Source organism: Brachionichthys hirsutus, chromosome 1 (genome assembly GCF_040956055.1).
Source record: "Brachionichthys hirsutus isolate HB-005 chromosome 1, CSIRO-AGI_Bhir_v1, whole genome shotgun sequence".
NCBI classification, from domain to species: Eukaryota; Metazoa; Chordata; class Actinopteri; order Lophiiformes; family Brachionichthyidae; genus Brachionichthys; species Brachionichthys hirsutus.
The window spans coordinates 847,645-870,944 of record NC_090897.1 but is presented as its reverse complement, the minus strand read 5'-3'; the positions used below and the strand labels follow the sequence as shown (position 1 = coordinate 870,944).

General features: G+C 53.8%; 1 protein-coding gene across 1 annotated transcript; it reads left to right on the top strand.

Moving 5' to 3' along the window:
- Positions 1–2,399: 2,399 nt before the first annotated feature.
- fhod1 (formin homology 2 domain containing 1) lies at positions 2,400–22,601 on the top strand. The gene is made up of 28 exons (XM_068761094.1): positions 2,400–2,564; positions 4,783–4,889; positions 6,040–6,104; positions 8,232–8,299; positions 8,403–8,508; positions 8,614–8,708; positions 10,322–10,433; positions 10,508–10,602; positions 10,715–10,858; positions 11,282–11,649; positions 12,390–12,494; positions 12,724–12,816; positions 13,062–13,088; positions 13,531–13,581; positions 14,886–15,011; positions 15,061–15,149; positions 15,350–15,507; positions 16,179–16,379; positions 16,460–17,044; positions 17,622–17,777; positions 17,861–18,043; positions 18,444–18,563; positions 18,680–18,841; positions 18,910–19,100; positions 19,881–20,073; positions 20,189–20,357; positions 20,624–20,800; positions 21,622–22,601. Exons 1-28 carry the CDS (start codon positions 2,400–2,402, stop codon positions 21,702–21,704), a joined length of 4,194 nt encoding a protein of 1,397 aa, XP_068617195.1. The 3' UTR covers positions 21,705–22,601.
- The last annotated feature ends 699 nt before the right edge of the window (positions 22,602–23,300 follow it).

Genomic DNA, 23,300 nt, shown 5'->3' with positions numbered 1-23,300 from the left:
TGGTCCCAATAATTACTTCTGTCCTTCGTGGTTTTTTGTTTCATAAATTCCACATTCTTGTCTTTTAATCCGGGTTCTGGTCTCAATGTGCCGAAGCAGGTTTGAACCCTTCGTTGCTCGTTAACGGAGCGAATCAGCTGTTAATACCCGAGTTTTAAGTCTTAGTCCTGGTTTCTCTTCTTGGAGGTCGTCGGTGCCTCTTCTTCCTCCTCTTCTTCCTCCTCAGTTGGACTTTTTTCCTCGGCAAAGAAGCTCTCCAAAGACTTTTGTTTCTTTTTATTAATTTTCGCGAGTTCACGGCTGTTTTTTTTTTTTAGCAACGTATCAAGACGCGATTGTTACGTTGGAGAAAATCCGGTCGTTTTTCAAAATAAAACACCTTTTAGACGCTAATAATCGATACAACGGAAGTTGTATACATTAGTTGTTCTTTCTTTGCGGCCCGGTAACAAATGCCTCACGGACCGGTACCGGGCCGCGGCCCGGTGGTTGGGGACCCCTGGATAAACCACCCCTCTCGATCGGGATAGGATTTTGATCGGATTGAGCTTGATTGGGTCAGACTAATCCGATTTGGGTGTTTTCCATCAGGCTTTCAATCCGATTAACTGTGTCCATGTAAACGCACCTGGTGACTTACAAAGTGCAACCAAAATGTTCATGGATCCTGATTCTGGTTTACAGCAAACCGAACTTTAGTGGATTTGTTTGCAGAGTACCTGCAATTAAAGTAAGGTGCAAAACATGTAAGGAAAAAATGTGCGTCCGTCCTGCAAACACAAACGCATCATCTCACCTGCTTCTGTTGTTTCACTACCGCGTTTGATCCTGATTGATCCGAGATGGCGTCACTAACATCACAGCCTCTCCCTCCAGACGACCTTGCTGCTGAGGTCTGAATGTCCTGTTTACGGGACGGGAACTCATCCAGTGTTGTTGTTGTTGTTGTTGTTGTTGTTGTTGTTGTTGTTGTTGTTGTGTTGACAACCACAAAACATCTCAAATTTACTCCAAAGAGACGTAAAACTACAAACCGAGATGCACAACGATCACAAAGGTGTCTCCGTGAAGGTCAAAGTGTTCCGGGATGGAACCTGTCATCGATCGGAACCAATCCAGTTTAAGATCCGATCCGTGTTTTCAGATAAATAAATAAATATCAGCGTCCCCGTTTCTGCTGTTCTGCGTTGTACTGCAGCCACGGCGCCACCAGAGGGCGCTGTCCTGTAACAGCTGGACTACAACCCCTCATCTGAGCTCTTACGGACCGGTCCGGCTTCACTTCGAACCGTCCACCGACCCGGGCTGCAAACTGACCTGAGAACAGCTGCAGCCTCATGTTTCCGCCCATGACGTCATACTGCTGCTGCGTGTATTTCCATGTATGACGTCTTCAGTGAGCCTTCTGCCAAGAAGTCATATTTCATCCAACCGGACATGTAGCGATTCCTCTTTCAAAATAAAGGCATAACATTGAACACGTCAATGAAAGAAAGAAAATATCTGAAAACAGATGAAATGCAAAAACACAAAAGAAGTGGAAAGTTTAAATGTGTCCTCTAACACAAACTTAGGTGAATTGATCGCTCTAAATTATCAGTAGTTGGTTGTCTGTTTCCGTGATGTGCTGGCGACGCATCCGGGGTGTACCCCGCCTCTCGCCCGTCGCCAGCTGTGATAGGCTCCAACGACACCCGGTACCCGCGAGGCGAGACGAAAATGAATGGACGGATGGATGGATGATGTCATCATTAGAGTTGGTGATGTCATCAGTACGGAGGCGGAGACAGCAGCAGCTTCCTCTCTGGCTCTAATGGTCACATGTTTGACTTTATCCAATGAGGTTCTAGATCTCTATGTTCAGCAGCTTCTTAGGATCCCGACAGTGCGTTCGTTTTAACAGAACCGCCTACGGGTTCTGGATCAGGATCCACCTGCGGGTTCTGGGTCATGCTGTTAGCAACTGAACTACTGTGGGCTATGGTAGAGTTGTTGTTGTTTTTTTGTTTTTGGGGGGGTTAACCACACCCAAATTTAAAATCCTGTAATTTTAACTAATTGATGAATTAAACTCTAAATCGAACGGTTCTGATTGGGTTTTGTCTTGTCCGGTTGTGGAACCACAGAACCGGAAGGTGGACTCTGGCCCTCGGTGGCATTAAAATGAGATTCTCATCTGGACCTGCACCGAGCAGCAACGTTCTCATGTGATCTTCTGTCTTTAATAATGTCGCTTTTATTCTGAAAGGTCGTACCGGATGTACGTGAGTCTGTTTCGGGTGACGGGGCGTCCAGGACCGGGTTTCCTTCATTTGGAAGTGTCCTCCCGTGCTGGAAGTGTCCTCCCCGCCGCCCCCGGACTCTCTCTGCGGCAGTCGGCCCCACCCCCCCCCCCGGCCATGGCGTCCGTCGTCTGCCGGGTCCAGTTCCTGGAGGACTCGGATCCGTTCGTCTGCACGAACTTCCCCGAACCTCGGAGACCTCCGACGGCCAGCCTGGAGGAGAGTCTGCCGCTCGGGGTGCAGCTCGCCGGGATCCACAGGCTGCTGGAGGCGCCGCTGAAGGTGAGTCCCACCTGCCCACCTGCCAGGTAAACGAGACTTCACGAACTATCGCGGTGCTTCTGGGTGACTAGGGACCCTCCGAGCGGACGTGTTGTTGGAAACCAAAGAGTCGGATTAGGTTTTCTGTCAAAACTGAAATCATCTGAGGAAAGGCGGAAATGCCCCCCCCCCCCAAAAAAAAAAAAAAACCCCACCTGAACCCACGAAGTCGATCTGGGGACGATTAGTGATCACGTGTTTCACCGGTGATTAGAAATCAATCACCAACGGGATCCACATGAAAACCTAGGTGCCCCCCCCCCCCCTTCTACTGGATCTCCACCGTCCACATGGTGATCTGGATCAGCACCAGAAGGTTTAATTTTCACACTCATTCCACAGCGAGGTCAAAGGGCACCGAGATAAAGACTCCGTCTCCGTCGGCGCCGGAGCGGAGACGTTTCTGCTGCGGCCAAACATTCAGTTCTGGTTCTGTTCGTCTGTCTGTCGGCAGGATCACGGAACAACTGCTGGATTAGAACAACCTGAGGAAGGTTCTGGTCTAACGTAGAACCCGTTAAATTCTGAAATGATCCGGATCCCCGTCTGGATTCAGAAACATCTGGATTTTCCCATTTACTTATAACGGAGGCTTTAAAAACATCCCAGTCATGAAGGGGTCCGATCTGAACCAGCATGAAACGCGTCTCCTGGTTCTGATCCAGAATGAGGTCAGGAACAAATATTACATTTTAACATTAAACCCATTTATGGATTAAGAATCAGTTAAAAATAAACATCAGCTCTGATTCACTTTGACTTTTCATGTTGGTGTTTAAAGATACCAGAACAATCTAGAACCTTCTGGTGCTGATCCGGATCACCGTGTGGACGGTGCAGATCCAGATAGGGGGGGGGGGCTGCTTGGGGGGGGGTCTGAGCTCTCTGAGTGATTTTTTTTTAGCTCAATCCAAAATGAAATCCTCTCCGGCCTCCAGCGGCGTCCGGAGTTCTGCTGGAATCTCCGTTATCAGATGGAGGCCACGCCCACTCGATTACCGTCCTGCACAGGCCCCTTAATTGTTCCCATCATGCCTTGGGGCTCGACCTTCGGGCTGAGATCCAAGGAGGCGATAGGACCAGACTGGATTCCGGTCGTATGGATTCTTCCTCCAGAGGAATGATGCTGGGGGAGTGGGCGGGGCCTGTGGGCGGGCCTGTGGGCGGGGCCTGTGGGCAGGAGATAAGACGGATGGACGGGTGTTGATAAGACCTGGACAGACTGGCCCCGCCTCCAACGGGAAGGCCGCCGCTGCAAACATTAAACTAGTAGCAAGGCATCGCCACGGCAACCAACCCGATCCCCGTGCCGCCCAAGGACGTGGGAACCGCCACGGCAACGCAGCCGTAACGATTGATCGATAATAACGGATCAATACAGCCGGAACCGAAGGGCCTTCCTCACTGGGCCCGGTCTTCGTCCGAGCTTCGTCTTCCTCACGGAGGAAGACGTTTTCCTCTCGGATTCCGGATCCTGGCTGCAGGTTTCTGTTGGACCTTCTGGTTCTGGGTTGCTGGTTCTTCTGGTTCTAGTGTACACGCTACGGGTCTGAGGGAGGATCTCTGCTGTGGAAGAATGCGGCCCGGCCGGTCCGGTTCCGGAACACGGGACCGGACTGCGTCTGCGTTTCGTTCCAGCCTCATACCTGAGTGACTCACGGCTCCAAGGTGGGCTGTGATTGGTCCAGTCAATAAACACCTGACGGAGCCAGAGAGTTACCGGAGATCCGACCGGACCGGAACCCGATCCGGTCCGGAGTCCGGACTCGAATCGATCTCCCCGTTCCTGATCTGGATCCCGAAGGAAACGGTGAAATCGAGTGTTTCCAGAATAAACCGAAATGAAGATGAGACCGAGGATCCCGGTTCTAGGGGAGGAGTTTCGTGGGGTCACATGATGCGGGTCGGCCAATCGGGGCTGCTGGTTTTAGAACGTTGGCGTTCCGATCTCTCTGGTTTGTTTAGTCCCAGAATGTCATAAATGTCCTCAAAATAATGAAAGCCGTCTTCAGAGTTATTAACCTGTCTGTCTCTGCCTGTATGTCTGTCTCTCTGCCTGTCTCTCTGTCTGCCTCTCTCTCTGCCTGTCTGTCTTTCTGTCTTCCTGTCTCTCTGCCTGCCTGTATGTCTGCCTGTCTGTCTCTCTGCCTGTCTCTCTGTCTGCCTGTCTGTCCCTCAGCTGGAGGACTGCACCCTTCAGCTGTCGTCTAACGGGAACTATCTGGACCTGGACTCGTCTTTGGCCGAACAGAGAGACGAGCTGGAAGGCTTCTATGAAGACGTGGCGTAAGACATCTCTGTCTCTGTCCCGGTCTGTTTGTCTGTCTCTCTATGTCTCACTCTGTCCCTGTTTCTGCCTGTCTCTCTCTGGCTCTGGCTCTGTCTCTGTCTCTGTCTGTTTGTCTGTCCCTGGCTCTGTCTCTGTCTGTTTGTCTGTCCCTGTCTCTGTCTCTGTCTGTTTGTCTGTCCCTGTCTCTGTCTCTGTCTCTGTCTGTTTGTCTGTCTCTGTCTCTGTCTGTTTGTCTGTCCCTGTCTCTGTCTCTGTCTGTTTGTCTGTCCCTGTCTCTGGCTCTGTCTCTGTCTCTGTCTGTTTGTCTGTCCTTGTCTCTGGCTCTGTCTCTGTCTCTGTCTGTTTGTCTGTCTCTGGCTCTGTCTCTGTCTCTGTCTCTGTCTGTTTGTCTGTCCCTGTCTCTGGCTCTCTCTCTGTCTCTGTCTGTTTGTCTGTCCCTGTCTCTGGCTCTGGCTCTGTCTCTGTCTGTTTGTCTGTCCCTGTCTCTGGCTCTGTCTCTGTCTCTGTCTGTTTGTCTGTCCCTGTCTCTGGCTCTCTCTCTGTCTCTGTCTGTTTGTCTGTCCCTGTCTCTGTCTCTGTCTGTTTGTCTGTCTCTGGCTCTGTCTCTGTCTCTCGCACTCTCTTTGTCGCTCTTTCTCTTTGTTGCAGTCTCTCTCTCCCTCTGTCTCTCTCTCCCTCTCTCTCTCTCATTCTTTCCATACTCTATTCCCAGTCCACCACAGTCCTCTTGCCTGGTTTAATTTGGAACCCGGGCTGTTCTGGGATCAGTTCTCCAGCTTTCTGACCAGAGATCAGACCCGAGTCCTGAGTGTTTCATCTCTGAACATGTTCTGACCCGTCTCGCTGTCTAAAGATGGATCCAAGTCTTTTTCTTGGACGGGCGCTGAAGAAGGTCAAAAGGTCAAATCCCCCAAATAGCTGAATATGAAGGTTGAATTCTTCTAATAAGATTCATCTGATCCTCCACGTGAGGGAGATGGGGGGGCACTGGGGGCACTGGTGGGACTGGAGGACTGGTGGTACTGGTGGTACTGGGGGGACTGGTGGGACTGGAGGACTGGTGAGACTGGGGGGACTGGGGGGACTGGGGGGACTCTGGAGGAGTCGTCGTTTCATCAGATGTTTCCGTCTCTGCTTTTTCCGCAGCAAAGGGAAGAAGCCCGTTTTGGTTCTGAGGACTCAGCTCTCCGTCCGTGTTCACAGCATCCTGGGTAATTATGTCCTCGTCTCGTGTCCGTCCCTCCTTCCTGTCCCACGTGAGTCTCCTGCTCCCTCCCACCTGAGAGACTTCAGCTCAGCGTCCCGGTCATTCCCACTGCAGGAGCGCCGGGAACTCCTCTTCCTCAGTGAGGCCATTGTAGAAATGTTGGAGTAGTGACATCATCATTAGAGTAGTGACATCATCATTAGGGTTGTGACATCATCATTAGGGTGGGGTGAGTCCCAGATCCCGTGAGACTCAGATCTTGACGCGCAAACGTTGCTAAATCTGCGCTGGTGCTAGCAATGCTAATGCTAAAGCTAACGCGGGTACACTTCCTGCCGAAGGAGGAGCAACAGGAGCGCCGACCAATGAACTCGTCAGCTCCCCTTTTAACGTGGAGCTGATCAGTCGCTTGTTTCTGGTGACTGTCGTGTCTGGATGAGGAGGAGGAGGATGATGATGATGATGATGAAGGGCGATGCAGTCACTTCCAGGATTTTGTTTTGGAATGTGCTTCCTGTTTGACGTTATTCCCAGCGCCGACTCGTGTCTTTTTTATCTCCTTCATTATTCAGACCGACTTCCTGTTGACTTCCTGTACGGCAGGAAGTTCCTCGGCCGGCCCGAGCAGCCGTCTGTGGACTTTGTCATGGATGTTGTTGTTGTTGTTGCTGATCAATCAGCTGATCGTCGCCTTTAGCCTTGTTTGGAAACCCGTTACTTTAGCTCCATCAATATTTTAGCACACGAACGCACACGTTTTCACTCGGCTGCTTTATTCCTGCTCGCAAGCATTTTCAAGATATTTGAAGAATTCAGCAGCATTAAAGGGGAGGAGCCTGTGGGGGTGGACTTACCAGTACGGCCGGCGCCCCCCCCCCCACCCCACCCCCACCCCCACCCCCACCTGGGTGAAGGTGAACCTATCCTGAGGGAGGAGCAACATGAAGGGTTCATCCTCTGGAGAGTCTGTTTAACTTCAGTCCATAATTCCAGGGAAATTCCCGCCTCCTCCCCCATCCCCCATCCCGCGTCCCGCCTCCCCCATCCCGCCTCCCCCGTCCCGCCTCCCCTCTCTGGCGTGACCTCGCCCTTCCTGTGCTGCAGGGGATTTCCCAGCATGCTTCCTTCTTCGGTGCCGGCTCCCCGTGCTGCCTTCGGGGGTAATCAGAAAATCGTCGTTCGTGTTTCTGCGTGTCGCCTTTCTCTGGGAGGATCGGCAGGTGAAGCGAAACGCAGGTCTGCCGCCCAAACAAGAAGGAGCGAGAGTGGAATGTGGGCGTGGCCACGGCTTCGTTTTTCTGCTGAGTCATGATTGCCGTGACCTCTGTTGCACTGTCAGCAAATTCGTGTTGCATTCAGGTGTCGCTCCTCGGCTCTGTAAATCACAGACCTCTTAACAAACTCAGGATTTAGAGACACTCGGAGATGACTCTTGATCGGACTGATGCATGATGGGAAATTGTCCCGCAGTAGCTGACTTTGACTCCAACGGCTGACGTTCCTCAATCATAAATCTCTGAGGATTATTGATCCATTAATCTGGAGTAGAGGCAAACCGTTCATGATGGCCAGCCGACCAATCACAGCCGAGCTGAGCGGCGTCCCCTGAAGTCGGTCTTATTTTTAGCGGCTTTCCATTCCGACCGGAGGACACAGCTGCTCGTTGTGTCTCGGAGGGACCCCTGATGGACGCCGGCGCCCTCAGGGATCCGATTTCAACCCTCGGTTCTGTCGTCTGTCCCCGTTTGTCTCGGATCAGCAGCTTGTTCTGTTTGGTTTGGACTGACGGCTCGGCAGAAAGAGCGTTTCACGGTAATACCTGGTTTTTATGCAGGTATTATTACGGTCTGGGTTGAGATCTTTGAACTGAACCAACACTTCCACGCGTGTGAGCTACATGCTACATGCTACGTGCTAATGCTGGAGACGTTGGTCTGTCCGGGCTGCGGTGGGGAAGAGAAGGTCGTTGCGTCTTCAGGATGTCTCCGTTGGTCTGGTACTTTTATAAATGTCTCGTCTTCCTCAGAAGTTCAGACCAGGTGAACGTACTGAGACTGTCCCCCGCTCTGAGCTGATTGGTTGATTGATTCTACCTCACTGGAGTGTGTTTCTTCTTCTTCGTGCGTTTCAGAGAAGCTGTGCAACGCTCACGGTCCAGAGCTTCGCCGGTGTCTCTTCTCGCTCAAGCAGCTCTTCCAGGTGAATCCCTCTTGATGACATCATCACCAGCTGTTCGTTGATGATGTCCGACGTCCTCCAGGCTGACTGCTGTCTGTCTCCTGTCCCCTGTCCCCTGTCCCAGGATGACAAAGACCTGGTTCCAGAGTTCGTGGCCTCTGAGGGTTTGACCTGTTTCATCAAAGTCGGCGCCGAGGCGGACCACAACTACCAGAACTACATCCTGAGAGGTGAGCCCCCATCTGTCGGGGACTCCACTAGCTGCTGGCTAGCGACAGGCTAACGCTCCTGCCTGTCTGTCTGTCTGCCTGTCTGTCTGTCTGCCTGTCTGTCAGCCCTGAGTCAGATCATGCTGTTTGTGGACGGGATGAACGGAGTGATTCGCCACAGTGAGACGGTTCAGTGGCTCTACACGCTGACAGGAAGTCTGGTGAGTCGCTGATTAGCGTTCTCCTGCTAGCCACGCCTGAGGAGCAGCATTAGCGTTCTCCTGCTAGCCACGTCTGAGGAGCAGCATTAGCGTTCTCCTGCTAGCCACGCCTGAGGAGCAGCATTAGCGTTCTCCTGCTAGCCACGGCTGAGGAGCAGCATTAGTGCTTTCCTGCTAGCCACGCCTGAGGAGCAGCATTAGCGTTCTCCTGCTAGCCACGCCTGAGGAGCAGCATTGGCGTTCTCCTGCTAGCCACGCCTGAGGAGCAGCATTGGCGTTCTCCTGCTAGCCACGTCTGAGGAGCAGCATTAGCGTTCTCCTGCTAGCCACGTCTGAGGAGCAGCATTAGCGTTCTCCTGCTAGCCACGCCTGAGGAGCAGCATTAGCGTTCTCCTGCTAGCCACGCCTGAGGAGCAGCATTAGCATTCTCCTGCTAGCCACGCCTGAGGAGCAGCATTAGCGTTCTCCTGCTAGCCACGCCTGAGGAGCAGCATTAGCGTTCTCCTGCTAGCCACGCCTGAGGAACAGCATTAGCGTTCTCCTGCTAGCCACGCCTGAGGAGCAGCATTAGCGTTCTCCTGCTAGCCACGCCTGAGGAGCAGCATTAGCGTTCTCCTGCAAGCCACGGCTGAGGAGCAGCATTAGCGTTCTCCTGCTAGCCACGCCTGAGGAGCAGCATTGGCGTTCTCCTGCTAGCCACGCCTGAGGAGCAGCATTAGCGTTCTCCTGCTAGCCACGTCTGAGGAGCAGCATTAGCGTTCTCCTGCTAGCCACGCCTGAGGAGCAGCATTGGCGTTCTCCTGCTAGCCACGTCTGAGGAGCAGCATTAGCGTTCTCCTGCTAGCCACGTCTGAGGAGCAGCATTAGCGTTCTCCTGCTAGCCACGCCTGAGGAGCAGCATTAGCGTTCTCCTGCTAGCCACGCCTGAGGAGCAGCATTAGCGTTCTCCTGCTAGCCACGCCTGAGGAGCAGCATTAGCGTTCTCCTGCTAGCCACGCCTGAGGAGCAGCATTAGCGTTCTCCTGCTAGCCACGCCTGAGGAGCAGCATTAGCGTTCTCCTGCTAGCCACGCCTGAGGAGCAGCCTTCGTGTAGCTTTTTGTCCCTCCTGGGGATCCGTCATTGGGGCGTTCTAGATTTCTCTCGAACCTGTCCTCCGGGATCTGAGAACACGACTCTGGTTCTAAACGGAGCTTGTCATTGGGTTACGTAGACTCCAGAAAGATGCATGAGCTCATTCAGGTCACATGACCGGACGAATAAATGGACTATAAATACACTCTGCTGTGAAGCAGTCTGGCACCACTTTCTGTAAAATACCTTTATTTTGAAAGACCGTCAGCAGGAAGTCATTCAGAGAGTTGTTTACGGAGACATTTCTGTTGACCATCCACCACAGAAGAAGAAGCCGGCGTCCGCTCCAACCTAATGATTGGTTACTAACGTAATGAGGGCGTCGGCTTCCAGAACCTGTACTGGTTCCATCTGGACCCGTCAGACTCCCAGAACAGCTTGTCCAGAACAGTCCGGGGGAGCGCTTCCTGTGTAGAGGAGGTGGGGGGGGGGGGGGCGCCCCCTGGTGGACGCATCCTGAACGCGTGTGTTTGTCTGCAGTCCCGTCTGGTGGTGAAGATGTCTCTGAAGCTCCTCATCGTCTTCGTGGAATACGCCGAGTCCAACAGCCTGCTGTTCATCGACGCGGTCAACATGGTGGACGAGCAGAGAGGTGCACGCACGCACGCACACACACACACGCACACACACACACACACACGGGACTGATCTGTGTGTGCGCTGCAGGTGTGAAGCCATGGACTTACCTGATGGAGGTCCTGGAGGAGAGAAACGGGTCGGACACGGAGCTCCTCATGTTCGCCATGACGCTCATCAACAAGGTGGACGATCAATGTTCTAAACGGCGGCGTGCTGAAGGCCCGCCTCCACGGCGGCGTGATGTCAGACAGCGTCCTCTGATTGGACGGCGTGTCGGGTCCGTTCTGTCGCCAGGTCCTGGCGGTTCTGCCGGACCAGGACTCGTTCTACGACGTGACCGATAACCTGGAGCAGCTGGGCATGGAGGCCGTCGTCCAGAAACACGTCGGCAGCGGCGTGACGGAGCCACACCTCCGAGTGCAGTTCAGCACGTACGAGGTACGAGGAAGGGGGCCCCGCGTGTGTGTGTGTGTGTGTGTGAGCGTGTGTGTGTGTAAGAGGGCCCCGTGTGAGTGTGTGTGTGTGTGCGTGTGTGTAAGGGCCCCGTGTGTGTGAGCGTGTGTGTGCGTGTGTGTAAGGGCCCCGTGTGAGTGTGTGTGTGTGTTTCTGTGTGTGTGTGTGCGTGTGCGTGTGTGTGTGTAAGAGAGCCTCGTGTGACGCTGTATGTGTGTGCGTGTGTGCGTGCGTGTGTGCGTGTGCGTGTGTGTGTGCGTGTGTGTGTGTAAGAGGGCCCCGTGTGACACTGTGTGCGTGTGTGTGTGTGTGTGTGTGTGTGTGTCTGTCTGTGTGCGTGTGTGTGTGTGTCTGAGGGCCCCGTGTGACGCTGTGTGTCTGTGTGCGCGTGTGTGTGTGTGCGCGTAGGCCGCTCTGAAGCAGGAGGATGGTGACATCGATGACTCCTCCCATCACCTACGGAAAGAGAGAAGAAAGATGGCCGCCAGTGAACAGGAAGTACGAAGGAGCCGCCGCTCCTCCGGTCACAACCTGTCCGAGGTCATGACCTCCTCTCCAGGCTCCTCCCCCTCTGCCTCCCCCATTCCCCCCGCCGTCTCCCCCGGCTCCTCCATCAGCCCCACGCCTGGGTCGGCCAGCGGAGCGTCATCCCCGCTGACCTCTGACCCCTGCAGCCCCGCCTCCAGTCCATGCGGTTCCCAACGAGGGTCTCCGCTGCCCCCCATCGCACCGTCCAATGGCGCCGCAGAGCAGGAAACGAAGGCGCCGCCCAGTCCGTAAGTTCTGAACAGTTTATTCGTGGAAACCAGTCTCGACGTCAAGCGGCCCGTTTAAACCAGTCAAGTCTGGAAACCGGTTTAAACCGGTTTCTACCTCCAGGTTCGAGGGGCGGGGCTTAACCTCTGGGCTGGAACTGGTCTCGGGTGACACTGGGCGTGAGCCTAACCCAGCCAATCACAGTCAGCCCTACGGCGAGCGTCACCAGTTCACCTCCAGAACCTGGAGACTCGACACAGAACAGAACCGGGTCCATTTAGAACCCGGTTCTGTTCTGCAGTGCCCCCCTGAGCTTTACCGCGTTTGGATCGGAACCGGCCCGGCTGATCCCCTAAAGAAGTTCAGTGGGCGACACAGAGGTCGCCCCGCCCCTCTCTGGCCCCGCCCCTCTGACCTGAACACAGAACCAGCATTGAAGTTCAAACGGGTCTCCTGACTCTGGACTTTACTGGGTTAAGTGGACGTTTTCGCATTCAGACTGGTTTCCATCAAATCCCAGTTTTGATGCCGTTTATTGACCCGACCGGGTCAATGAATAGACGATCGATCACCTGGTTCTGATCGATGAAGAGAACTGATGGTGAGTTTTAGTTCTCGTCACGGCTGGGGGTCTCCTGTCTTTCTGCGCGGCTGTCGGGTTCTGGTTCTGGTTCTGGTTCTGGTTCTGGTTCTGGTGCTGTTCTTACTGGTTCCCCTGCTGCTCTCTCTCTCCGCTGGCCGGGCTCAGGCCCGACCCGAGGAGTCGCTCGTTTCTCAGCTACCACATGTCGGCTCTGGGTCTGAGCAGGAAGTCCAGACTCTTCTCCAAAACCAGCTCTATCCGCGAGGAGCCCGGAGCCGCCAGGTACCAGCAGGACCTGCCGGGCCTCTGCTGCCCCCTGCAGGCCGAAGCGGTCGTTGCACAGTACGAACCCAGCCCTTCCTGGTCTAAGCTCTGTGTCTGTGTCTGTGTCTGTGCGTGTGTGTGTGTGTCTGTGCGTGTGTGTGTGTGTCTGTGTCTGTGTCTGTGTGTGTGTGTGTGCGTGTGTGCGTGTGCGTGTGCGTGTGCGTGTGCGTGTGTGTGTGTGTTGCAGCTCGTCCTCTCCAGGCCTCTCTCTGCAGGATCGCTCATCCCAGTTGGACCCGGACCAGCCCAGCAACAAGACGGAGTCTAAAACCAGTCTAAAGTGAGTGTGTGTCCGGTGGGGAGCACTGGGATGTGTGGTAGCCATGGTAACCTGGCTACGTAGCGCTGCCCTTCATCACTTCAGATTGTTGCTGCTGACTGGTTGGACTGGTTTGACTGGTGTCCAGTTTGCTCTTCTGGTTCCAGCTGGATCAATAAAGCTTTCTGATCCGGATCTTTTTTCTGTTGCTCTAATGTTTCTCCTCCTTTCTCTCTTCCTTCCTTCTTCCCTTGTTCCTCCCCCAGTTTTGGGGAGGCTGACCAGCTCCTCTGGTGAGTATGCGTCTCCTCCTCCTCCCGAGTGTCTGTTTGTGCTCGGACGCATAAAACTGTTGTTTATGAGCTTTTCCAGATTTGGACGTTTTCACTGGTCATGCAACCATTGATGGACTGGTTTGACTGGTGTCCGCCTGGTTTACCAGTTCGACCGCCCGGTTTCATCAACCGAATAGATTTTTTCCAGACAATAATTCAGTTGATTTTGTGGATCTTTCTGAAATAATCTCACTATTTTTGTTAAATGTGTTAAAGTTCCGTTCATGCTAATGTTAGCTGCAGTGCTAACGTCATTCAGAATCTCCTCCGGTTAGACGCGTCATCCTGATTGGTTGAACTGTAAATCAATAGAGCGTCATCACACTCCACTTCCTGTTGCTGTAGTTAATGTGGGTGGGTGTGCACGTGTGTGTGTGTGTGTGTGTGTGTGTATGTGCAGCCCAGATGACGGTCATGTAAATCCAAACAAGCCGGTTCTGAGAAGGTTTGAGTAAGTACTGCTGCAGCCCCACTGCATGCTGGGAGCTGGAAGGGCGTCGCTGGGTGTGTGTGTGTGTGTGTGTGTGTTTAACATTATTTAAAATCAAATTCAATACAAAACAAAACAAACTGATTACTAAAGTATGACATCACTTCCTGGTTTGTTGCTGCGGTCTTTACCGATGTCCTGGTCCTGGTCCTGGTTCTGGTTCTACCGTATCCTGGTCCTGGTTCTGGTTCTGGTTCTACCGGATCCTGGTCCTGGTTCTGGTTCTACCGGATCCTGGTTCTGGTTCTGGTCCTGGTTCTGGTTCTGCCGGGTTCTGGCCCTGGTTCTGGTCCTGGTCCTGGTCCTGCCGGGTTCTGGCCCTGGTTCTGCCCCTGGTTCTGGTCCTGGTTCTGGTTCTGCCGGATCCTGGTTCTGGTTCTGCTGGGTTCTGGCCCCGGTTCTGGTTCTGCCGGGTTCTGGTCCTGGTTCTGGTTCTGCCGGGTTCTGGCCCTGGTTCTGGTTCTGCCGGATCCTGGTTCTGGTTCTGCTGGGTTCTGGCCCTGGTTCTGGTTCTGCCGGGTTCTGGTTCTGGTTCTACCGGGTTCTGTCCCTAGTTCTGGCCCTGGTTCTGGTTCTGCCGGGTTCTGGTCCTGGTTCTGGTTCTGCCGGGTTCTGGTTCTGGTTCTACCGGGTTCTGGCCCTGGTTCTGGTCCTGGTCTGTTGTCCTCCTGCTGTACAGATCAGAACAATTGAACACCAACTGTGTGGTTTTTGAAAGCTGCATCAGGAAACCGGGTCCAGAGCTGAGGCCGTGAGCTCCAGAACCTCTACTGTGGCTGTGAGGTAGAATACTGCAGTACTTTATTCAAGTAGTACTGCAATCCCCTGTGCATTGATGTATTGATTATTGCTGGAGCTACCAGCGGATCCATTTCATGTTTGAGGGTCATGGGTTCCGGTTTCAGTGACGTGTTCCTGGTACTTCTGTTGGGTTGTTTTTGGTGGGTGGAGCCTAATCGCTGGTGGGTGGAGCCTAATCGCTGGTGTTTGGGTTTGCAGTGAGGAAGCGAATGATCGATGGCTTTTTCCTGATTTAGGTGTTTTGAATGTTTGTGCTTCGTTCTGCTTTCACATGCTGACATCACTTCCTGTCTCTCAGCTCATTGGCTCCTGCTGGAGATTAAAATAATAAAAAAAAGCGCTCACAAGCATTTGGTTCTGGTTTGAATATTCCGTTGAGCGACTCGTCAGCTTGTGAAAGCGCCGCCTGCTCGACGTGTGTCGGCCATGTTGGCTCGGGGCTCACCTGTCTGCTCCTCCTGCAGAGACACCTTCCTCCGCAGCCTGGCGGTCACCCAGTGGGAGAAGAGGAAGAGGAGTAAGGAGCTCTGTCAGGCCGGGCCGTCCTCGTCTGATGATGTCACAACCCCCAGCGACACCCCAGCTGAGGAGCAGACAGGTGACGCTAAGAGGAGAAAAGACATTCGGGGTTAAAAGGAGGTCTCTGAAAGGAACCGTCTTCTCGTTTACAGTCTCAACGGCCAGCAGTTTGGACGCAAACGGGCACTCAGAATCCCAGAATGAGCCTGGTGAGAGACTACAGTTCCCACAATCCTCCACTCCCTGTCTCCTAACTGCAGTTCTGGATCAGGTCCTGCTACAGGCAGCACCCTGATCCAGAACCCGTAGGTGACGCTGTTAAATCAGCATCAGCAACCGAAGGAGCCGTGGTGCTTTTATTCTGAAGGTTTGTCTTCCTGTTGACGTGATGGTGTCTGTGTGTTTTTAGCGGCGCTGGTGCAGCGTCAGTGCAGCACGTTGTCCAATGACAGGAAGTTCCTGCTCGATATGCTGTTCTCCAAGACGCGCTACAAACCCCCCCCGAGTCCGACGGCTTCCTCCAACACCCCCGAAGAAGGAGGGATCTTCCTGCCTGGTGGGAGGACGGCTGATTTACTCTTTTACCGTCTCCGAGTCCGTACAAACACCAAAGCTTTTTGTCTAAAACGTCTTTGTCATCAGTTAAATGTAGCAGAAAAACTCTGCTCTGGGAACGGAGACAGAGTGAGACCTCTGTCTGTGTTTGACACTTGATGATGGTTTGTTCGTTCTCTAAACGGAGACAGAGTGAGACCTCTGTCTGTGTTTGACACTTGGTTTGTTCGTTCTCTAAACGGAGACAGAGTGAGACCTCTGTCTGTGTTTGACACTTAATGATGGTTTGTTCGTTCTCTAAACGGAGACAGAGTGAGACCTCTGTCTGTGTTTGACACTTAATGATGGTTTGCTCGTTCTCTAAACGGAGACAGAGTGAGACCTCTGTCTGTGTTTGACACTTAATGATGGTTTGCTCGTTCTCTAAACGGAGACGGAGTGAGACCTCTGTCTGTGTTTGACACTTGGTTTGTTCGTTCTCTAAACGGAGACAGAGTGAGACCTCTGTCTGTGTTTGACACTTAATGATGGTTTGCTCGTTCTCTAAACGGAGACAGAGTGAGACCTCTGTCTGTGTTTGACACTTGATGATGGTTTGCTCGTTCTCTAAACAGAGACAGAGTGAGACCTCTGTCTGTGTTTGACACTTAATGATGGTTTGTTCGTTCTCTAAACGGAGACAGAGTGAGACCTCTTCTTGTGATCCCTTAGGTGGAGACGATGAAGACGGTTGGGGTCGGGTGAGGCGGCGCCTGTCGGGCTTCGCAGCGCGCTCGGTCGATCCCTCCTCCCCCACCGAGAGCAGCGCCTCCCGCAAGGCGGAGCTTGAAGGCCTGGAAGGCTCCGCCCAGGTGGCGCTGACCCGCCTGGCTGAAGAACAACAGGTACTCATTGCTGTTGCTGAGCTGTGATTGGCCCTTACTACTGTACCTGACCTGACTCACACCTGGACACGCCCCTTCAGAACCGCCACCTCCGGCAGCAGAACAGCGTCGACATGGAGAACCAAGCCCGCCGCCTGGAGACGACGCAGATGGCCCCGCTGAGCCCCGGAGGCGCCGCCGACGCCTGGGAGCAGCTGCATCCGAGCGCCGCCGCCCTCCGCATCAAAGACCTGGACTTCTCCGACCTCCTGGACGAGGAGGACGTTGATGTCTTGGACATGGACACGCGGGACTCGTCCTCGGCTTGCTTCTCTGCCATCCCCCCCCCTCCCCCTCCGCCTCCAGGTATGGCTCCTCCTCCTCCTCCGCCCCCGCCTCCTCCACCCCCTTCAGGAGGCGCAGCCCCTCCTCCTCCTCCTCCACCGCCTCCGCCTCCACCAGGAGCTCCGCCTCCACCAGGAGCTCCTCCTCCTCCATCCTCCTCGATGAAGCAGAAGAGGAAGACGGTGAAGTTGTTCTGGAAGGAGCTGAAGCAGTCGGACGGACCTCACAAGTGTCTCTTCGGCGGGGGGACGGTGTGGGCGTCTCTGGACAAGGTCTCCGTGGATACCGTCCGCCTGGAACACCTGTTTGAGTCTAAGGCTAAGGAGCTTCCTGTTGCCAAGGTAACCAGATTGTTTTTAGCTGTGTTCTGCTGTTAAATCTTCAGAAACAGAGTTGGAAGGAACCCCGTTATTTACTTATAACGGAGGCTTTAAAAACATCCCGGTCATTAAGGGGTCCGATCTGAACCACCATGAAACACGTCTCCTGGTTCTGATCCAGAATGAGGTCAGGAACAAATATTACATTTTAACATTAATCCCATTTGTGGATTCAGGAATCAGTTAAAAATAAACATCAGCTCTGATTCACTTTGACTTTTCATGTTGGTGTTTAAAGATACCGAGAACAATCTAGAACCTTCTGGTGCTGATCCAGATCACCGTGTGGACGGTGTAGATCCAGTTAGGAGGGGGGGGGGGGCTGCTTGGGGGGGGTCTGTGCTCTCTGAGTGATGTTCTAGTTTAACGTTTGACGACAGGTCGAAGGTTTCAGCCCCGCAGCTCGTTGGTTCTGATGAACCAGCGACCGGGTTGAAGCGTCCCGCGGGCCTGAAGATCAGAACCTGATGAATGTTTACGCTGGTCTCCTTCGCCGGTCTCGCGCTCTGACGTTTTTGTTGACTGACCGTTTTTCTAGAAAGGACCTGAGACCAAGAAGTCTGAGATTCTGGTTCTGGACCCAAAGAGGAGTAACGCCATCAACATCGGCATGACCGTCCTGCCGGCGGTCCACGTCATCAAGGCCGCCATCCTCAACTTCGACGAGTTCGCCATCAGCAAGGAGGGCATCGAGGTGAGACCACGCCCTGGCAGCAGGGGGCGCTGTGCACTGCTAGTCTGTGAGTAGATCTGACCCCCCGTCTGTGTCCCGAGCAGAAGATCCTGACCATGACGCCCACGGCCGAGGAGAAGCAGAAGATCCAGGAGGCCCAGCTGGCCAATCCCGACGTCCCGCTGGGCACGGCGGAGCAGTTCCTGTTCAGCCTGGCCTCCATCAGCGCCCTGACCCCCCGCCTGCAGCTCTGGGCCTTCAAACTCAACTACGAGGCCCTGGAGAAGGTAACGCACGCGGGTTCGGGTCCGTCTGAGCCCGTTTCCCGTTTCCATCATGTTTTTACATACAATCGACCTGCAGGGGGCAGTAGTGTCCTTATCCATCCTTCCTTTCCTCGCATTTCCTCCAGCCAATGCCATCGGGGGCACGCTCTCAGCGAATCAGAGTAGAGTCAGCCCAAGGCCCCGCCTCTAACGGGGGGGGGGGGTTTTGTTGTTGTTGTTTTTGTTGCTACACCGACGGTCTGATTGGTGAGACTATCTTTATAACAATGTTTTCTCTGTGGGCGGGGTCGGATGGGACGGCACAAGCTGAAGCTCCGCCCCAACATTCATGTGCACCACCCCCCCTGCCTGATTTAAGAGGTTAGCTACGTGCTAACGGTGCGGCTGTCGCCCCCTACAGGAGATAGCGGAGCCGCTGTTCGACCTGAAGTTGGGCATGGAGCAGCTGGCATCCAATCAGACGTTCAAGAGGATCCTGGCGACTCTGCTCGCCATCGGAAACTTCCTCAACAGCTCCAACGTGAGGACGGTCGCTAGCAGCACGCCGCCAGAGCCGCGAGAGGGTCGTTGGTCACGAGGAACTGGCCGCGCTGTGACATCACAGAGGTGTGTGTGTGTGTGCGTGCGTGTGTCCAGGCGAAAGGCTTCGAGCTGGGTTACCTGGAGAAGGTGGTGGAGGTGAAGGACACCGTCCACCGCCATACTCTGCTTCATCACACCTGCAGCCAGGTGGTGGAGAACAACCCCGAGTCCTCCGACGTCTACTCGGAGGTCCCCGCCATCACCCGCTCCGCCAAGGTGCGCCTCTGCTGCTGGGGGGGGGGGGGGGGGGGGCTGGACATACGCTGATTGGCTGTTTTCTCCAGGTGGATTTTGAGCTGCTGTCGGAGAACCTGGCCCAGCTGGAGAGACGCTGCAAAGCATCATGGGACAACCTGAAGGTGGTGACCAAGCACGAAACCAAAGCGGTGCTCAAGAGCAAGCTGACGGAGTTCCTGAAGGACTGCACCCAGAGGATCATCATCCTGAAGGTGGTGCACAGGAGGGTCATCAACAGGTGAGGACACGCCCACGCACGCACACACACGCACACACACACAGAAACACACACGCACAGAAACACACACACACGCACAGAAGCACGCACACACAGAAACACACACGCACAGAAACACGCACACACAGAAACACGCACACACACAGAAACACGCACACACACACAGAAACACGCACACACACACAGAAACACACACACACAGAAACACACACGCACAGAAACACACACACACAGAAACACGCACACACACACAGAAACACACACGCACAGAAACACGCACGCACAGAAGCACGCACACACACACAGAAACACGCACACACAGAAACACGCACGCACAGAAACACACACGCAGAGAAACACACACACACACGTACAGAAACACACACGCACAGAAACACACACACACGCACAGAAGCACGCACACACAGAAACACACACGCAGAGAAACACACACACACACGTACAGAAACACACACGCACAGAAACACACACACACGTACAGAAACACGCACACACACGTACAGAAACACACACACACAGAAACACACACGCCCACGCACACACACACACGCACAGAAACACACACACACACACACGCACACACAGAAACACACACACACAGAAACACACACACACAGAAACGGGTCAGAAGCCCGGCTCCGTGGGCGTGGCTCAGGATAAATCAGCCAATCGGGATGTGTCTGGAGGGGTTCCTCAGACGCTCTCTGTAGATTGATCAGCCTGATCAGAGGCCGTTCCGTGCCCCCCCCCCCCCCCCAGGTTCCACTCCTTCCTGCTGTTCCTGGGTCAGCCGTCCTCGTCCGTGCGGGACGTGAAAGTCACCGGGTTCTGTCGGATCATCAGCGAGTTCTCTCTGGAGTACCGAACCACCCGAGAGCGAGTCCTCACCCTGAAGCGCAAACGAACCGCTCACCGGGAGAGAACCAAGACCAGAGGCAAGATGATCACCGAGGTACCCGGCCCCGGCCCCGCCCCCTGCCCCGCCCCCTGCTCCCCACACCGCGGCGTTAAAGTAGAAATGTAATCCATTACAATTAAAACAAGTCTTCTTCTTCTTCTCCCATCAGACGGAGAAGTTTTCAGGGGCTGTACCACAGCAGGATAGACCCGCCCCCGTGTCCATGGCAGCGGAGGCGGAGCCAGGTCAGGAGGAGGAGCATGAGAACATGAAGAACTTCCTGACAGGAAGCCTGATGACGGAGCAGCGAGGCGTGAGGCGCTCCAGAGCCGTCCGCAGTAAGACCGCTCAGTCCATCGCCATGACGACGATGATGATGATGATGATGATGATGAAGACGACCCCTACGTCCCGTATTCATTAGTTAAACTTGAAGTTGACACGATTCTGACGTAGCTCGTGACCCGGGTCATATCTGAACCTGGACCCGGATCACCTCGCCTGGAACCGTCGGTTCTGATCCGCTCGTCCGCCTCATGTTTAAAGTGAAGAATCCTCCCACAGAGGTCCACCTTCTGGGTTTCATTCTGGATCTGGTCTCCAGGTCTCGGCAGGCTGAGTCCGTCTCTGTTGTCTGTGGCCAAAGACGATGCGGCCGGTTGCCATGACGATGCCACGGATGAGATCATGGACCGGCTGGTCAAGTCCGTGACCCGGAACCCCTCAGAGAGGTCGTCCAGCCCGAGGGCCCGGAAACGGTCCCGCGTGAACAGGAAGTCCCGTGAGTACACGCAGCTCTGTGCACTTCCTGTTCAGGGAGGAGCAACAGGAAGCTCCACCCAACGACCTCATCAGCTCCCATTTTAACTTGGGAACGTTACCTGTTCAGGTCAAACGTTACCTGTTCAGGTCAAACGTTCACCTGTTCAGGTCAAACGTTACCTGTTCAGGTCAAACGTTCACCTGTTCAGGTCAAACGTTCACCTGTTCAGGTCAAACGTTCACCTGCTCAGGTAAAGCGTTCAGCTGTTCAGGTAAAGCGTTCAGCTGTTCAGGTCAAACGTTCACCTGTCCAGGTCAAACGTTACCTGTTCAGGTAAAGCGTTCAGCTGTTCAGGTCAAACGTTACCTGTTCAGGTCAAACGTTCACCTGTTCAGGTAAAGCGTTCAGCTGTTCAGGTCAAACGTTCACCTGTTCAGGTAAAGCGTTCAGCTGTTCAGGTCAAACGTTACCTGTTCAGGTCAAACGTTCACCTGTTCAGGTCAAATGTTACCTGTTCAGGTAAAGCGTTACCTGTTCAGGTCAAACGTTACCTGTTCAGGTCAAACGTTCACCTGTCCAGGTCAAACGTTACCTGTTCAGGTCAAACGTTACCTGTTCGGGTCAAACGTTCACCTGTTCAGGTAAAGCGTTCAGCTGTTCAGGTCAAACGTTCACCTGTTCAGGTCAAATGTTACCTGTTCAGGTAAAGCGTTACCTGTTCAGGTCAAACGTTACCTGTTCAGGTCAAACGTTACCTGTTCAGGTAAAGCGTTCCGCTGCTCCGACGTCTTTTATTCCTGCTGAATCAGCGTTGCGTGACTCGTCTGTCCCTCCCTCAGTGAGGAGGACTCTGAAGAGCGGCCTCAGCATGGACGTGGTTCAGGCTCTGGGACTCGACACCAGCGCAGGAGACAAGGTCTGAGCAGGAACCCGAACTCATTGATCCGCCGATCAGTGCTCGCCATCGATTAAGGGCCCGCTGGGGGGCGCCGCGGGGACCGGACTATCTGCTGGACACAGAACTCTGATGCAAATATATTCAATCTGAAATGTTCCAGGTGAGCTGTGTGAACGGCCCGGCCCGGAAGCGTCTCTAAAATATCCGACTAAGGCTTCAGAATCAGAACCTCTGACAAGAAGAGACGATCCCAGGCGTCGTCCTCCACAGCAGCAGGTGGCGCTCTGAGTCAGCAGAGGAGGGGCCACCCAGGCTTCTTGTCTGTGGGTCACACGGAGCTCCACCTGGTCCTGTGTCGGGCACAGGCTGGTTGATCGATTGTTCTGGGAAAAACAGAATGAGTGACTCGAAAAGGAATTTAAACCTGTTTTTTATTGATCGGAGGCTGATTATTTAATGAAGTCATTTCAGATTGTATCAATAGATCGATTAGAATGTTCTCTATTGATGAGCCTTGAAAGTCATTGAAGAGTCTGGAAAGGTTTGGAGAATGTTTCCGGTTACAAAGTTCTAAAAACCAAAATCACGAGTGTGCTGCAGTAGTGTTCACCTGGTGTGTGCGTGTGCGTGTGCGTGCGTGTGCGTGTGCGTGTGCGTGTGTGCGTGTGTGTGTGCGTGCGTGCGTGCGTGCGCGCGCGCGTGCGTGCGCGCGCGCGTGCAGGATGTTCTATTCTCGGTTCTGTGCAGTCCTTTCCGTTCTATTTTTCACCCCGAGGCGTGTCCAGGTGTGTCTCTGTCCCTCGTCCTGCTGACTTCAGGTAAAACTCTTCCTCGCTGTTTAAAGGACGAAGATTCAGTTTGAACTTAAAGATGGATTTTTGCAGATTGAACGTGTTCAAGTGATCAATAAACGCTTTTAAGGAAGAACGACGGGGCCTGATTCTTTACGGAACCGCTAATGCATTAAATTCACTCCCCAAACATCCCAGTCATGAAGGGGTCCGATCTGAACCACCATGAAACACGTCTCCTGGTTCTGATCCAGAATGAGGTCAGGAACAAATATTACATTTTAACATTAAACCATTTATGGATTAAGAATCAGTTAAAAATAAACATCAGCTCTGATTCACTTTGACTTTTCATGTTGGTGTTTAAAGATACCGAGAACAATCTAGAACCTTCTGGTGCTGATCCAGATCACCGTGTGGACGGTGTGGATCCAGTTAGGGGGGGCTGCTTGGGGGGGGGGCTGCGCTCTCCTAGTTCTTTTCTATTTTTCTATCCATCTGCTTTACGAGGACCCTGAATGCGTCCCCACCTGTCCCACAGGACCCTGAAGGTGTCACCGGGTCCCTGCCGGCGCCTCCAGAACTTGATTCTCGGGTTCGGCTTCATGAACTTCTGAATCTTTATAATGATCAGGGGGCGTGGTCGTGCCCCCCCCCCCCGTTTCCTGTCGTCGTTACACGAACTTCACCTGAAAACCTTCTGACGTCACAGTTGTCTTCAGCCCGACTCGTGCTGTCCTCGACCTGCAGCGCCTCCTCCTCCCGGGGGGGGGGGGGTCACATGTCCCCCCCTCCTCCTCCTCGCCGTGTCCCGGTGTATATAACGGAC

Excerpts from the sequence above, each read along its gene's own strand:
- fhod1 (XM_068761094.1), top strand. The coding sequence starts at position 2,400 with ATGGCGTCCGTCGTCTGCCGGGTCCAGTTCCTGGAGGACTCGGATCCG. Across the intron at positions 15,012-15,060 it reads AGCGACACCCCAGCTGAGGA|GTCTCTGAAAGGAACCGTCT; the intron begins GCAGACAGGTGA and ends GGTTAAAAGGAG. Across the intron at positions 15,150-15,349 it reads AGAATCCCAGAATGAGCCTG|CGGCGCTGGTGCAGCGTCAG; the intron begins GTGAGAGACTAC and ends GTGTGTTTTTAG.